Genomic DNA, 17,507 nt, shown 5'->3' with positions numbered 1-17,507 from the left:
TAGGTGAGCCTGTCTGGCATTTACCAGAATTACCAGATTGCCAGTCCGAGCCTGGTGATAGCCCATCTTTGAGGCTGTATTTAGGCACAGCACTGCTTTGATCTAAATGCTACTTGCTAACATGCAGATGCTAACCACATGTTTACAGTGTTTATCATGTTTGCTCTTTAGACTTCATGAAATGACTTAATAAAGCAGCTATTCTAGTGAGATATTTTCACTTTACTTTGACCTCAGCTAAAAGTGTATCTCAATGTTTGAAACCATATGTCTTGACCTCATGTAAGGCTTTCAGTTTGATTTACAGTAGCCCTCTTTTCATCACCCGTCCATGAGTCAAACAGCAGCAGTGACCCGGGGTTAAGGGTGGGGATGTGGGCTGTTTGTTTTCCAGCTATTGTGAAATCTTTCTTTCACAAGAGACAAAACAAATGTCCTTTAATCCCTAAGCCTTTCTTTTATCCTCCTTTCTTTCTCTACTTTACTTGCCCCTCTTTTCTCTTATTATTTTCTTTTCTCCTCTGTTTTCTATTTTGCCTCTACCTCTTCTCAGTTCATATAAAGTTCAAAGCAACCCTGATGTCTCTGATCTGACTATATAAACAGTTGCTGCTTCACCCCTGCGCTCATCCTTTTCCCCTTTCATCATGTCTTTTCTTTGTTTTTACTCCCTCGCTCATTTTCTCCTCCTCAATATTTTCCACCAGAAAGAAAAAAATAAATATCGGACTACCTTTCTAATACTGAGTTGCTTTACCCTTGTCTCACCTTGTCTGAAAATAATCCCTCTTCTCCTTTTTCATGATTGAAACTTTACAACTGTAGCCTACCGTATGGGTGAAATAAATATGGATCATCTCTTTATTCTGGATTCACCTGGTTTATATCATGAAAAAGAATAGGTTGTTCTAATAATTTGTACATTCAGAGTACACAGAATGGGTAATTTACCCACTTTTCTTTTAACACAGACCATCTGTTGAAATTAGATAGTAGAGAACAGCATGTACACTGGCGATGGAGCCTGTCCTTGATCGTGAAATTAAAATGTTGTCCTTGCTTCAACTTCTGCCTGAATACAGAAATGAAGCTGTAACTAACAAACCTCAAAATGTCTGATAAAGTTCAACAATTAACTTGTTAAAATATACATAGCTACTGTTATCTTTCCTTCACAGTCCTCTCTTACCTCTAATCCTTTCTTTCTTCTGCTCTTTCTCATATGACATTGCAAAACACCAAAATACTTCAGATGTAATTTCTGAAAAGATACAGCTGTTTGCAGTTCTCTGAATAAGACTGCACAGCCCAATTTTCAACCCAATCTACCATGCCAAACTTGTGCATTGACAAATTTGTTAAGCAATAATATTGCCTGTATGGTGAAGAAACACTTATTCTCACTGGCAACATTCATTGCCAATTTATGAAGAAAGGTACTGTTAAGGAAAGATATTGTTAAATCTTCCATGTGTCCTTTTTGCAAATAATGGACTTATTGCTTTGTTACAAAACTCTTCATGTTTTCTTTGTATGTTCTCTGCCTAGCACCTCGTATCATCACATTATTAGAGACAGTGGATGTACTACTGGATCACAATGCCACCTTTATCTGTGAGGTGGAATCCCGCCCCTCCGCTGACATCACTTGGACCAAGAATAATCAACCAATAATGTAAGTTAGCAGAGTCTACACTCGCAGGTTAATTAAGAAATATACCTTTATATCTTTATTTTGGCTACATATTTAATGCATCATACTCTTTGCCCCTCAAGTATATCACATTATGCATAACTAATAATTTCAATCAAAATGTTTGGATAATACTGTGGTGTCTTTTTTCTGTTAACTTTTCTTTTTTCAAGTTTCTGTAGATAGTGCTCCTTGTACCCTCACTCATAATGGCTATCATTTTTATCATTGTAAAATGGTAATAATTCAGTATTAGCTTGCTGCTAAACTTTGTCACCACAAGACTAGCCTTAAAAATGGTAAATAGCTGCTAAATTACAAAGTCACAATGCTATATGCTTAAGGTAAAACAATATCAGTAACAGTAAGTGCTGAGTATGGCCTTTACAAAACTAACAAAGTCAAAAATGATTGAACACCTATTAAAGTTAACTTCTAATGTAGCTACAAGGCTACAGCTCAATGCTAAAAAGACAGTGACATTAGCTGCTAATTTTGGCCAACAAGCTAACATTAAGGTGAAATTGTAAAATATGAGCAACGTCAACATTATTTACCAGTTTTGGCTAATACTAGCAAAAAATGATACGATATTGGAAACATAGCATCTAGTTTTGACCATTGCAAGGATAAGATTAAAATAAGATAGTAAAACCTTAGTAACATTAACTGCTAACATTGGACATCACAATGCTAACATCTGCAAAAATGTATGAAATATCAATAACACCAGCTATAAACACTGGTGTGGATTTTTCAGTGTTGATAGGGCATTTGTCTCACATGTAGCCTATGCTTCTCATGTTTCTTAATTTTCCATAACCAATAAACTTTTCCCATTGGGTTCAAGTACATGTTTTCACCTGAAGCACAAACAAACTGAAATGCAACTTCAATTTTCTCTGTATAATGTACTGCCGTATATGGTAAAAAGTTAACTGGTCACTTCACCCTTTTTGTCCCATCAGGTACTATGACCCACGGTACATTACCAGGGAGCAGGGACAGATGCTAATCATCCCTCATGTAAGAGAGTCAGACAATGGAGAGTACTGCTGCCTTGCCACTAATGGCATTGGAGAGCCAGCCAAGAGCTGTGGAGCTCTGCAGCTAAAGATGAGTATGTCTGCTTTCCTCCAAGGTTGTAGGGCTGGAATCCAGTCCATCTTGATCTACATGATCAGATGTTATAGTTGGCAACACATTGAGACAAATGGCTAAACCACTGTATCTTGTCTCTTGTCTTGTCTGTCTCTCCATCAGAGCCACAGATCAAACGCCACCCAACTAATGTAACCCTTCTGGTTGAATCCAAAGCCGTGTTGCCTTGTGTTACTCTTGGCAACCCCAAACCAGACGTCACCTGGCTCAAAGATGATGAGCTTATTAAGGTATGCAGAAAGCTTTTGATAAGTTTCCCAATGACATGAAACATTTCACAGATTTAGCTTTAGTTAAATAATCATTGGCTGATAGTGTAGTGCAGTGTTTGTATCTGTCTGACCAAGACTGGCTATCCAGACTCCAGGTTTCTAGTGTCTCAGAGATGAAAAACAATGTTCTAATAATGTTTAGATATCAATTATATCAAAGAAAAGAAAAAGGAATCATTCCAACAATTAGTATCATCTCTCCCAGGTCACTGACCGTGTTACCATTCTTGACTATGGTGCGTTGAAGATCCATAACATACAAAAGGAAGATGCAGGACAGTATCGCTGTGTGGCCAGGAATAGCTTTGGCTTGGCCTTTTCCAAACCTGTCACCATAGAAGTACAGGGTATGTATTTTAATCTTATTTCACTATCTACACCAATATTCATACATGGTACTTTTCCTATATGCTTTGTAGATACATATATCTCTAAAAATATGTACCCATAATATGATGAGGACCCCTGGATCTCTTCAACAGCTCCAAAAACATACTTAATATTGTTTCCTTAGACTGATACTTAATTACTTGTCCAAATTGAGAATGTGATAATTGCTTCTAAACATGTTTTGACTGGATTACATATTTCAGAGGTCCATTACAAAAAATTATGCATTACTTCTGGTCTCAAAGACCCCAGCTATAAAACATTTAATTTTCATATGCTCTATGCTCTGTGGTAGAGTTGGAGTTAAAAGTATTTTATATGCAGTACCACTCCTTCCAAATGAAATATTTCCTTATTTAGTGTAAAAACAATGCTTTCAGTATTTTGTCCACTTTTTCAAATGCAAGCCCAGTTTGTGGCTGAGGGAAGGGTTACCATATCCATACTTTTCTACATTTTGGAAAAGAATAGAAAGGTTTAAAGGCCATGTACACCCATGGTAAAGCCACATAGGTGAGTTTAATTGCTTTGGCTCATCAGACCTCGGACCTTTTTCAATACCAAGTTTGGACTTGCATACTTGGAAGTTATAACTTGGCAATTTCGATTTAGGAGTACAAACTCCGATCTCCTGATGTATCCTCAATAAAACAGGAGGAACCAAGAACACATCTGGACATTTGGTCCATACTTGGCTAGATGTTGGCTTTGATTGATGACTGATGACGTTTCACAAGTACACAAGAACACAGGTAAAGACAAGAATGCAGACTGAGAAAGGCCCCTCCTCTCAGGACTGTGTGAGCATGAGCAAACTTTGCTTGATGGACGTATTAGTCGCACCTATTGGGGAAGAACAAATTACACCTTCATCATGCTTATTGGTACATGGAGTCACATGAATCCCTCCACCCAAACCTTTAACCTGAGCAGAGATCTAATTATCCAGAATAACTCAAAACACCTGTGGGGGTGTGCAGTGCCTTAAGAAAAAGAAAAGTTGATTTTTTAGTTGCCAAACAATGAGGAAGTAAATCCAATGTCAACAAAACACAAAGGTTAATGGTCTCTGTATACAGTATGTATTGTACATCTACTGTATGTGTATTTATGTCTCTATACCATATGTCTGTGTGTGGTTTGTGTATGTGTCTAGCTCCAGCACGGATCCTGCGAGTTCCCAAGGAGAAAAGAGTAGGGTATGGCAGCCAGATCTCTCTGGAGTGCAACGCCACAGGAAATCCGATCCCCACCATCACCTGGCTGGAAAATGGGAATACTGTGAGTGTTCAAGTTCAGTGTGTGTTTGTGTGTGCAGTGATGTGCTCTTTGGTTTAAACCCATATGAGTTTCTAAGAGGCCATTACTGATTATGATATTTTTCTATTGAAGCTCTCATTAGCTTATGTTTTGTGCCGAATTTGATTATGTTCAAATATGAACATTGGAGAAGAAAGAATTGGGGAATTCGTTGTATCAAAGCAAAAAGGTGGATACTGGACATCCAACCTTAGTTAAGTAAGGCAAAGGAGAGAGGAAGAGGCTTTTTGCACACTTAAATTTGCAAGCTCTCAAGTTTTTATTAATCCAATGTTTTGACATGCAAGCTCTTCATTAAAGTGTACGTCAGTGTGCAAATTTATTGTATCCCCATAAATGTCCCTCTTGCAAGGTTTCAAAGCCTCTAAAACAATAATTTGTGACACTAAAGCTCTCTAAAAGCAAAAATTATGCAATTAAATACAAAGCATCAATCCGTCCATGTCTGCCCGGTCCCATCGGCCTCTCATAAACGCCTGTGATCTCAGCAGGAATATTCTTGTCTCCTTCACAAGTGCTTGAGTTTGGCTTAAATGTCAGTCAGCACAGCCAACATCAGAGAAATTGTATCACGTTGTTGACATTGTGACACATTGTCAGCTGGACAGCCTTACAAAATGGGAAAGCTGCGACAATAAGAGACCATGTGGCCACAAAAGCCAATATGCATTACTGCCTGTTGAAATAGAAATAGTCACATGAAGTTTTATTAAGGAAATCTTCATCTTCACATACTGTCTATCTATCCAACAAGCACTCATAATTGGATGATAAAATATGTAGATGGTCCATACATCCCAAAACAACACATAGAAGTGTTGTCTGATGTGACGTCCCTAACATCATCATTTGTCTGTGCCTTCCAAAACCATTACAAATCACTGTTGAAAAAAATACATGATTTTTTTAGGATGTGACAGTGCCATGGTTAAGGTTTGGTTAGGTGCAGGGAAAGACCATGGTTTTGTTTAAAATAAGCACTTTATTAAGGGTAGGGGATGATCATGGTCATGGTGAAAAAAAACCAAACAATGTTGACTCATCCATCCACTCCTACCTCCTTATGGAGGAGGTAGGAGTGGATGGATGGACTTTGCCAGTCTATAATAATGATTTCCTCCTTGCAATCAAACATGTATCATTTTGGGGCATTTGCTGAAATGACTGATCCTATCATTTTTCTTGGGAGGACAATCTCATCTGATGTCTGATGTCGTCTGGTCTGCTGTCCATGTGGCTTGATCAACAAAACAATCACTCCAAAGCAAATGATTTCTTAGTAGTCATATGCCTGAGCAAGGGCAAATACTGTAAGGACATTGGGAACACAAATCCACACCCACACACACATACAGACAGTATATTGTAATTGACACATACAAGAAATTATCCACTTTGTCTCTTTATCCTTCGCTCACTTGCTCTGTCACACACACACTCGCACACACACACACACACACACACACACACACACACAAAACAGTTAATGCGTTCAAAGATTGGCTGTGGGATCAGTGATATAAACAGCAAAGGAATTCTCATTATGGTGACAAGGGATTAAAGAGATTGCCTTCCATTTAGACAGTATTATCAGCTGTAATTGAGTTGTTTTATAAAGGGAGCGGAAAACCATGTATCACTAAGGTTCTTAAGGTCTTATGGTGTTGAATACTTTGTGGTAAGTGGTGACTTGTGATTTGAAGACTCTGGCTAGATGTTCCGACAGTCCATCTAAGTAAGTAAGATTACAAAATCAGAGAGGACTGATCTATATTCAGATCATGAAAAAGCACATAAACAATCAACATAACTGAAACAAATTTAGTGACCCAAGTGTCCAGATGTTTTGAGTCCAATAATCTAATGATATGTTCTAACATGTGAGTCATTGTGATGGATTGGTTTTAATCACGCTTGCTCTTACAACCACATGCAATGCTTTTATGGGTCAGCAGGAGAAGACATTATTCATGACTCATGCCAAGTGCAAAAGACTCTTTTTTACAGATGGTGGAGGTACATAACTTTAGTAAAACACGAGGACCATGTGTACTTGAACAGCTTAGTTCTCCACTTCTTGTAGACTATACAACACTTATAAAACAGTCAGTTAATAAGACCAAGAAAGAACAATGCTCTATTTTAATTGGTGTAGTAAAATTAAAACCTTTGTTTACGGTTTGTGTACAATTTCCAACTCCACCTCTGTAACCCCATGTGCTTTTATGGAGCATTGATCAGTCCTGCTAAAACACTAATAGAAATTATACCTAATAATACCTTATTTGCTACTGAACTGTACAACAAATATCTTTTGAAATCATGGTTAGATTTCATACTTGATCACTTAAAGATTGTTAAACACGACTTTTTCCAAGAAGACAGCACACATTTTTCACGCATGCCACTGCGGGCAGACATAGACCACATAATGTCTGGGTATTTAATAGTCTTGGGTGCTAGCTACAATGTGATTACAGGCCCATAATGCTTGTAAATACTATGCATGCGTGTGTGCTGATTTAAAATGACTGTGGGAGCTGTGTTTCTGGCAGCTTGTAGAGGTCATTTATTTCAGCAGTGCTGGATAGAGCACATCCTAAAAACAGGCACTGTCAGACACAACTTCAAATATAGACGCGGCGCACATCAGCACCTTGACTCTCTCACTCACACACGCTACACATTCTCACTTATGTCACTTTTATATGTAGGTGTGAATACAACACGTGAATACCAAAAAATATTAAGATATTTTAAATGATGACAAATAGTTATACTATAGTAATGCCAAACACATACAGTGTATACACCAAATTTTATCAACTCAACACCCATGAGACTATAAAATAATCTGTGTATGAAATAATCTGAACAATTTACACACAGTTCATCAACCCTATTTCTAGCTGAAGTGGACACTTGTTATCTCTGATAACCATGCGCAAACTACCTGACTCCAAACAGGCAAGGTTAGCAACTAGCTGGATAATATTGTGGAGCATCTAGTAGTTTAAGAGCCAGATCATTTTTTCAGGAGTTGGTAGAGACCAAAACATTAGCTGGACTGATGTTGAATGTCTGCTAGATGTCCACACAGCCAGTAATTTGCAAACATATTCACTGTATCAAGTTTATAAACCCATAATATGCCAAACATGGGTGATTTTTGGCTGCTTATGGAGTGTCTCCCCTGGTAGGGTAAAAAAAGAAAGATTAATGCAGCTTTAAGTGTAATCTACCTTTCATATGATGACATTTCTCTTCTGTCTATGTTTTTTTCTCAATGTTATTTTTTCCAGATCTCAGGCGCATCAGTCGATGAGACCTTGGTGGGAGAGGTGATCTTGTCCGTTCTTAAAGTGACTGTGAATAAGCCGGCTCTGTATACATGTCAGGCGTCCAACAGACACAGTGCTGGAGTCAACACCGTCAAAGCAACAGCTAAAGTCACTGTCGCAGGTGGGCATGTGTTTCAATTCCACACTAAGATTTCAAATGTTGCAAAATCAGTGTGTCACATTAAAGAAAACCTAATAGTTATAACCTGTAGCCCTTGTGTTGTGTGTGTTAGGGGGTTGTTGCTACTTTGTCTTGTGTTATGTTAGCTGCCAGTTATATTAGTTGTGCTTTGTGTGGTTTCAGCTGTTTTTTTGTCTACACCATTTGGCTGATACTTCTCAACCACACCCACCCACACACCTACCCCATGACCACAGTCACCTACAAAAACACATACATACTTTGCTCCCTGACCACACACACTGTCCTTCCACCTGGTTGTTCTTCAATCTCCTCACAGCTAGCTATGAGTTGGTGAGAGGAGCACCATGGTTGGTTTTCTCTTCCTACCAAGACTAATTTTTATCTGTTTGCCTCCCATCGTCTGTCTGTCTCTCTTCTACTCCTCTCTCCTCCTGCTTGTGCTCCTTCAACCGACATCTTCTGGATATTGCCACTTCCCTGTAGAGTGGAGGTAAGAGAAATGGTCTATGCTTGATTTATTTACCTTTTGTGTTTCCTGATTTAATTCCATATTCTCAGTATACAGTACATTTGCATAAATCTAATCTATACAGTACATCAGTGCAACAATCCATTTTTCATGAGTTTATACAGAGGTGTTCCAACCACCTTGAATCTGAATAATTACACAGCCCATTGTCTGTCACAATGTTTGAAGAAACTAAGTGATGTTTCTTCCTTTGGGTGTGCTGAAGCCAATATAAATTTTAGCTCTGTCAATAAACCTGCTATACCAAGAGGGAGCTGGTCTCTCAGTCACCCATATGGTGTGGGTGGAATTTGAACTTTGCTGAACCACCGCACAACCCCAGTTACCACATGTGGAGCATGTACTGTAACTGCAGAGAGACAGAGAGAATAAGAATGAGACAGAGATAGGTAGGAGAAAGAAAAAACATGGTCTCCTTTAACTACAGCTAACTATTCATCCTGATGCAACCCTGTGTCCTAAAAATTATGTTCATACAATTAATTTGCGATAACAAATACATTTTGCAAGAAATGTAATATCCCTGTATTAAAAATATACCTAACATACAGTAATGAGGAAACATTTTTACTGAACATATCTGCAAAAATGTTCACTACATGCCTACATATTTAATTTATCCTCACTTTACTAAAGTTTTCCAAGTGTTTTAGTGGTATAAACATAAAAATACAAGGGAAACAGGACATAAACCATGGTCTCTGTTGGCAAAGTTCTGTGCTTTGTATGTCTAAAGACACACTCTAAGAACCTGTGGGTATAAGAACATCACACCTCCTGCGTTTAAGTGTCTTAGTGTTGGACCACCACATGCCACCAGAACAGCTTCAATGTGCCTTGGCATTAATTCTACAAGTATCTGAACTCTTCTGGAGGGATGAACACCATTCATCCAAAAGATATTCCCTCATTCAGTGTTTTGATGATGGTGGTGGAAAGCGCTGTCTAACACGTCAGTCCAAAATCTCCCACAGTTGCTTAATTTGGTTGAGATCTGGTGACTGTGAAGGTCATAGCATATGATTCACATCATGTTCATACTCATCAAACCATTCAGTGACCCCTTGTGCACTGTGGATGGGGGCATTGTCATCCTGGAAGAGACCCCTCTCATCAGGATAGAAATGTTTCATCATAGGACAAAAGTGATGACTCAGAACAACTTTGTATTGATTTGCAATGACCTTCCCTTTAAGGGGACAAGTGGACCCAAACCATGCCAGCAAAATACCCCCCACAGCATGACAGAGTCACCATGAGGTCAAGCATTCAAGCATTCATGTCCAGTTCTCTTGGTGTACACCACACATGCACTCGCCAACTTGTCGAGAATACGGTGAAAGCTGACTCATCTGACCATATCACTGCCTATGGTTTTTGCACCACTTAACTCTCAAATGTGCATTCATCTTCGTAATGAGGGGTTTACACACTGCAAGCCTATTATAATATCTCTCTCTATGTAATTGTCAACGGACTGTTCTTGCTAACACAGTCTGATCACGTCCTGCACTGACATTTTCAGTCACCTAAGGAAGACTTGCTCTTCTGGTTTTACTTACATATCACACTAATGCACGAGCATCACAGTCATGGATTTTAATTGTACCATGAAGTGCACCTGTGTAGAAGCATCTGCATTCTTTATGTTTCTCCACTCGTTTATTCAGGTTTTTCCTTTAATTTGTCACTCATCTGAATTTCATGGGAGAGGTTATCTGATCAGAGTTTCTGGGATGAAAATGAAGAAAGAGACAGTGGATTGCAGGTCATAGACAGGTTAAATGGCCACATCTTACATGACTCACCAACCAATGACCACATCTGGACCATATATTGATTGTATGTAGAAACAGAGAGAGTCATGAGGAAGAAATATAGACAATAAAGAGATGAGGGGCATGGTGGGATGGTGGGGGGGGGGGGGGGGGGGGGGGGGGGGCAGATTTACAGGTTAGCTTTAAGTGTAATGGTTTGATTTAAACCCTACTGAAGCATCAACCTCCCCAAGAGGCGACATCTGGAGTTTGTGAGTGTTACTGTACAGACAGTCAGAGAGAAAACTGTGGTGATGGCTGTCAGACAGACAGGCAGGCAGAAAGACCAAACATGTGCGGCAAATGTGGAACAAATGTGGAAGCTTAAGAGACATAAGAGCCAAAAAGCAAGCAGGAAGGCAGAGTGGGAAACAAATAGCGGGGACAGAAGGAGTCAGGTACACAGACATACAGGTTTACAGCATGTATAACTGATCTGTTCAATCTAGAGGCAGCAATGTTATCCAACAGGCAGGATGTAATTTCGTAAGAACCCTCTGTAAGCTGTTTCATGATCAACATCTGGATGATGTTAAAAAAAGATATATTTCAGTTGATAGACCATTTCTTTTCTAAGTACACACACATCCACACAAGTTGACAGCCAGTAAAAGACTGATTGCTCTGGGGACCCATAGTTGGCATCTTTTTTTTCTTACTGTTTTTCTTTCATGTTTTGTAAAATACACATCTACATAATTACAAATGCATCTTGGCAATATTATTACAGATGAATTAACTTTATTTTCCATGTGTTGAGAGGTACTTACTGTAAATGTTAATGGCTTTTGCATTAACAATACTTCTGGGAAATTATAAAGGAAGCAGCCAAACAGATGTAATATACATTTTATACAGTTGTCTGTCCTCCTTGAAAACTCATCCACTATTTGTAACTCAGTGATTAAGTATGATAATTAATCAAACTTTTGATATGTTGCTAATGCCACATACCACACAAAAACTATACTATCCTCTTATTTTCTTACAGCATGGCTATAATCATACCTGCTTGTTGTCCAAATCAAATCAATAAGAAAAAGGTACAAGGCCATAGCAAAGTGCCAAGAAAAAATAATTAATATATACTAGTGATCTTAAGAATGTCAAGTTAATGATTTTGACTCCTGTTTTAATGCCTTACTTTCTCTGCATGAGACACTTGGTTACATAAAGTCTGGAACAGGCAACTGCTGTATCTAGGAAGCAGCTTTGCAAAAAACAAATACAATATGCATTCCAGCAGTACACCTCTTTACTCCACTTATTAAGTCAATATCGAGGACTTTTGAAATGCAGACTATATTGTGCAGCTAAAGTTTGCTCATCTTTGTGCTTTGAGTGTTAAAGATTACATGACTTAAAAGCATGAGATAGGAAGACAGTACAAAGGGGTATACAGAAAGAAAGCTATTGTAGGCTACGCTATGCGATTTTTTTTAGTCGCACATTAACATCTGAAAATCGAATGTATGGATATTTATGTGTGTGTCCCTCCCTCCAACAGACTCTACAGGGGCATCTCAGGCTACTGCAGTGCGTATCGTGGAGATGTGTGCCGCACCATTCTGCGAGATGATTCGCTAGTTTTCTTTAACACCTCCCTCTCGGACCCCGAGGACATGCAGGAGTACCTGGTTCAGAGCTGGTGGGCAGAGCTAGAAGGACTCAGTATGGTGTGTAGCCCTGCATTACGCTCACTGATCTGTCACACCTCCTTCCCCGACTGCAACCCGTCAGGTTTAGGACCTGCACCTAAACCTGTCTGCAGGTAGCATATGTTTTTCTTTGTTTTTCTCACTTGTTCACTTAGCTAGAAATAACTGAATACAATTTCTCTTGAAAAAAACAGAAACAGATGAGACAATGAAATGGTTATCATCTGTGTTTTTTTTGTTTGTTTTTTTTCCTTTTCACAACAGGGAACACTGCCTTGCAGTGAGGGAGCTGTACTGCCATAAGGAGTGGTTACTACTACTAGAGGGCAGCAGTTACAGCTCTGTCACTGAGTCCCACACTCCTAGTTCGCTGCTGCCCAACTGTCAGACTTTACCAAGTCTTCTCACAGACCCTGATGCTTGTACACATGTCCCTTTTGTAGGTAAGATATCTGTTGATATCCCTTACTGAGTCTACTCTTAAAATGTTATGTGTTGTGTTGTCTTTTGTTTTCTCTTTTTTTGGTGGGACAACCCTGTATGGTATTTTAATTTGTAGACATAATGTATGTCTCTCAAAATTTCATGGGATGCATCTTATAGTATGGAGTGGTACAGAGGAAGAACAACAAAATCAAATGTGTCAATGTCTCTAGCTGTGAAAGACACTAATTAACAGATTAAAGTATTCAACTTTAGACTAACTTCATGTTATGTCTTACTTGTTTTATTTTAATGTCTTTGCTAGAATCCTCTAGCGCTGTACTGCAGAAACAGCTTGAGCATGAGAAAAGAAATGGGGTGTATGTAAAAGAAAAGCATGAGTTGACTTTGTGCAGTTACTCGCTGAGGGCCAAATTATGCCTGGCCTGCTCGACTGCAGGTCACTGATACTGATGAGGTCATTAAAAGAGTGCAGCTGGACTGAGCCAAAATATACAGCTGTAGGTGTGTGTGTGTATGTGTGTGTGCGTCTGTGTGTGTGTGTGTGTGTGTGTGGTGTTAATTATCTAGGCATAGTAATGTAATGTATATGTTTGCTATGTAATATAATCTTATCTGTACTGAATTGACTTTGAGTGTTGTATCGATTTCTCCATGATATACTTTATTAAGTTTACTTAATAGCTGTGCTTCCTCTTAATATTTAACATATATAATATTTAATCTTTACTTTTCTTTATTTCAGACATCAAGAAAGATCACGTTACAAGTAAGTATGAAAAGTGTTAATTTATTTATGTAAATTGCACTGTTCATCCAGTAATTAATAACAATCATGAAGCAAAGAAAAAAAAAATCCTTTATCTGTTTGGTATCAACAGCAACATGTTACAATGACAGAGGGCGTTTCTACCAAGGCAGCATAAATGTGACGAGGTCTGGGATACCATGTCAGCCTTGGAACCAACAGGTACTGGGATGCATGTACCGTATGTGTGTGTATATATGTTCCTAAAGCCACAATGTTACATCACTGCACAGGTTAATTGTTTAACATATCAATTTAAATACAACTAAAAGATACCAGTGTAGGTACAAAAGGACCACATATAAATATACTACTGACTAAACTGCATTTAATCACACTAGGGCAAGACATAAACCTGTGTCTGTTTTCTTGTATTTAGATTAATGGCATGCATTTAGGATTTTATCAAAAAGGTTTTTTAAAGGGTTATTCTAACTCTGAAAAGACAGAACATGTCCAAAACCTGAATCAGTGATGCATATATAACTTTTGTTGTCACAATTGGAACTCAGACTTTGGTAAAAAATTCCCTAAGTTGCTTGTGGGAGTGTCCTCATCTCAATTACGGCTCCATCATTGCGTCAAGTCTAAGCACTGTAAAAAAAGATTTGGGGTTTTAGTCAGATGGACTAGTGCAATCATGCTGAGTGAACTCACTGCCCATTATAACAAAGAGTTACAACAACTTCAGCTTGAAAAAAACTTGAAAAATCTGTTCAATTAACATCAGAAAATATGTCAGCCTCCGCATTTTATGTCACACGTATGCGCCTGCAATATAACGTCACAGTCACATGATGCGAGGTGTCACACACTCTGAAATCCGGCAAAGAATTTGGCTGCCATCTTCCTCAGAGCTGGAACCATTGTTATCAAGTAAGTACATTTAAATTTAATCTAGCTAGTTCATCAGTAGGCAAAGCAAATTAATCATCTAGTCTCTGTCTCAGACGGTCCATCACCACAAGTTTTGATGCATATTTCATGTTTAGTTTGTTTTGCTTATTGGGAATACATTAGCATGTTAGTGAGCTAGCTAGCTAGCCATAGGTTGGAAATTTTGCCTACTATGTGTTGGCCTGGCTAACGTTACTACACATTTTATCTGATTAGATGACTGGTTAATAAGGGTGAACGGATAATGTGTTTCTAAATTCAGTTGTAGTTAATAATTAATTTACTGAATTTCCTCATTGGATATATAGCTGTCCATCAGATATAATATTGTCGCATGATAGGCTAAAAGCCTAACTTTACTTTTAATGTTATTAAACAAAGAGAAATGTCCTCCCCTTGTCCTAGTAATTAATGTCTTTGTTCTCCCTCATGGCAGGGTTGTACAGCTCTGATGAGTTCTGATGTTTAAAGGTGCAGTGTGTAGAATTTAGTGGCATCTAGCAGAACACACTGGGCAGAAATGGAATATAATATTCATAAGTATGTTTTCGTTAGTGTATAATCACCTCAAAATAAAAATCATTGTGTTTTCATTACCTTACAATGAGCCCTTTATATCTACATAGGGAGCGGGTCCTCTTACATGGAGCCCACCCTGTTGCACTGTCATGTCTCTACAGTAGCATAGAATGGGCAAACAAAACACTGACTTTAGTGAGGGCCTTTCACATTTTTCATGAGGTTCGTGGCCACTGTAGGTTGGTACATGCTTGGTAGGGGAGAGGGAGGGGTATTCAGTTTGTTGCAAACTGCAACCTCACCACTAGATGCAACTAAATCCTATACGCTACACCTTTAAAGCACATTTATGATTGCTGATATCTGTTTTTTTTAGTAGCTGCCCTCAACACACACCAGTAAAAGTAATGTAAATAATGTAAAATTGAAGTTTTGGGCTGTCCTTTGACTGAAAAGTCAGCTCACCTTTGTGCTTCCCTTTGCATGTTGACTTCACCAGTACTTCACTCTGAACATCTGTTAAATGAATTTATTGCAAAATAAAACATGAAGCCTCCTCCCCTTCACTAAACACACATAATTAGTTTTGCTTCTGTTTTTGCAATGTAATCAGTTATCATTCAGTTGAGTTTCATGACCGAGTGGGTCCGCTTTCTAATAAAATAAACAGTGTCTGCATGTCTGGATACATTAAAATATGGATTGTAAAACATTTTTCTTAGAAACGAGTACTTAGACTCTTATTTTACTGTGTTTTGTGCTGATAACCAGAGAAGTTAAAGTTTTCCTTTTTTCTGTACAGGATCACTTCAGTGCAGGCTATCGGTGTGGGGCAATTGCCCCTCAATGAGGTGGTCCTGCAAGTGCTGTAATTACTCCTCCCCCAGCCAAAGCACACTAATTGTCCATTACAGACTGAAGCACTGTCATCAGGCAAGGAACTGTCCTCTCCCCTGTGTCTATGCACACTGTTTGTGCTTCTTCAGGACTGAATCATCTCTGAAAAAACATTTAACTAGAGACCATAGTCAAGCCTGTTCAAAGCGGGTGACCTCAAAGTTAAATTGTAAACTGTGCAGTTTCTCAGAGTCTTGTAGTGATACACAGTATTTTGCACATCAAAAATACACATACACAATAAGGAAACTGTGAAATGTCCCTTTAAAGACTGTAATTTTCAGTCCAGCAAATACATATGGACTAAAATGATGTAATGCCACTGCACTAAAATTATGTGATGTCACTTCCTCATATAGATTGTCAAGGAATTCACCAGGCTGATGTTGATGGACCTCAATTCACTCTATGAATGTTTAGAAAGCTATCTGCAGAAACGCCTACAGTTGCTGTACAAGGGGATTAAAGAAATGAAGTCCTTACTGGAAAGTACATTTCTTTACTTTAAAATACTTCGAGAGCTGCCTTTCCAAATTCATTCAATGTTCACGTGTAAACTGAATGTCATGTTCTCAAAATAAGTTGAATATGTATTTGAATACATTCTGTCTCTCTCTACCAAGGTTTTTAGACTGTATATTTTCATTCAGTTTTCTTCAAGTCACCAGAATGTCATGTGGAGTGAGGGGGTTATATAATATAATTCCTTTAGCAACTGTATTTATGTATGGTATGTTTTTTGGCAGGCATTAAACCAAAGGAAGAGGGCAGCAGCGTTGCAGGGCCTACCATGGTACATGAGGGAGAATCCTTCTACATTCATGAAGATTTGTGAGGTAAGCGGTGAAATGTCATTCAAGACGATCCAAAGAAAACTACTTCACAAGGACGTCATTAAGGGAATGGTGATTGGAATCCTTTTAGTCCCCTTCCGGCTTCCTACAACGATGTTTCCCTCGTGATTGAGGAAATGATTGTCATACATCACCTGGGTGGTGTACCCAACCCTCTTGTGAACCTGATGGGACTGCTGCACATGCTGAACCTTGATTATCCAAAAGACTTGGGAATTGGGTTGGACTCGTGCACTCCTGGGGTCCACTATCTGAAGAATTAATTGCTCAGAGAGATGGCCTATAAGATGTCTCTGCATTTGTCCCAAAGGAAGCATTCTCACTTTTTGCTATTTGTCCAGAAATGTATAACCCTTTTGTGGGTTACACCAGTTTATTTTATGTTTTCATGTTCTGACTGAACTCTATTGCTCTCTTTGGAGGAAATGTGCCTGTGAGATACATGAATGTGTATTTTATGTTGTAGAGCAACCATGAACAGAGTGGAAATTTGAGTAATGTTTGAAATATGTTTTCATGTTCTGACTGACATTTGAGTCACCTTTCTCATTTCTCTCTCTCATTTCTCATTTAGAGATATATATTTTTTCTGTGTATGTCTTTCTGCATTTTACTGCAGCAACCCTGAACACTCACTCCTTAGAGTGGGCTCTGTTGAACAAGTCACTTAATTAGAGAGTTGGTTTTTCCCCCAAAGGATGGATGCTCTTCTTTTTACATGTGGGAGATGGTGTAATTTCAGTTTTTGAGCAGCTCTGAGCA

The 17,507-nt window shown here is 38.6% G+C and overlaps 1 protein-coding gene across 2 annotated transcripts in view; it reads left to right on the top strand.

The window, feature by feature from the left end:
• musk (muscle, skeletal, receptor tyrosine kinase) overlaps positions 1-17,507 on the top strand; it is a 40,227-nt gene that overhangs the window by 7,117 nt on the left and 15,603 nt on the right. Inside the window, exons 2-12 of one of the 2 annotated variants that reach the window (XM_044334179.1) lie at positions 1,549-1,675; positions 2,662-2,813; positions 2,957-3,084; positions 3,332-3,473; positions 4,673-4,797; positions 8,139-8,298; positions 8,806-8,812; positions 12,176-12,439; positions 12,591-12,769; positions 13,516-13,539; positions 13,652-13,740. In XM_044334179.1, the coding sequence (XP_044190114.1) occupies positions 1,549-1,675; positions 2,662-2,813; positions 2,957-3,084; positions 3,332-3,473; positions 4,673-4,797; positions 8,139-8,298; positions 8,806-8,812; positions 12,176-12,439; positions 12,591-12,769; positions 13,516-13,539; positions 13,652-13,740 (1,397 nt within the window). Of the gene's footprint in view, positions 1-1,548; positions 1,676-2,661; positions 2,814-2,956; positions 3,085-3,331; positions 3,474-4,497; positions 4,575-4,672; positions 4,798-8,138; positions 8,299-8,805; positions 8,813-12,175; positions 12,440-12,590; positions 12,770-13,515; positions 13,540-13,651; positions 13,741-17,507 lie in introns of those variants that run through there. The other variant, XM_044334180.1, reaches the window with a different exon arrangement.

Source organism: Thunnus albacares, chromosome 18 (assembly GCF_914725855.1).
Source record: "Thunnus albacares chromosome 18, fThuAlb1.1, whole genome shotgun sequence".
NCBI lineage: Eukaryota > Metazoa > Chordata > Actinopteri > Scombriformes > Scombridae > Thunnus > Thunnus albacares.
Note: the sequence above shows the minus strand (reverse complement) of the source record. Positions and strands in the feature narration are given on the sequence as shown.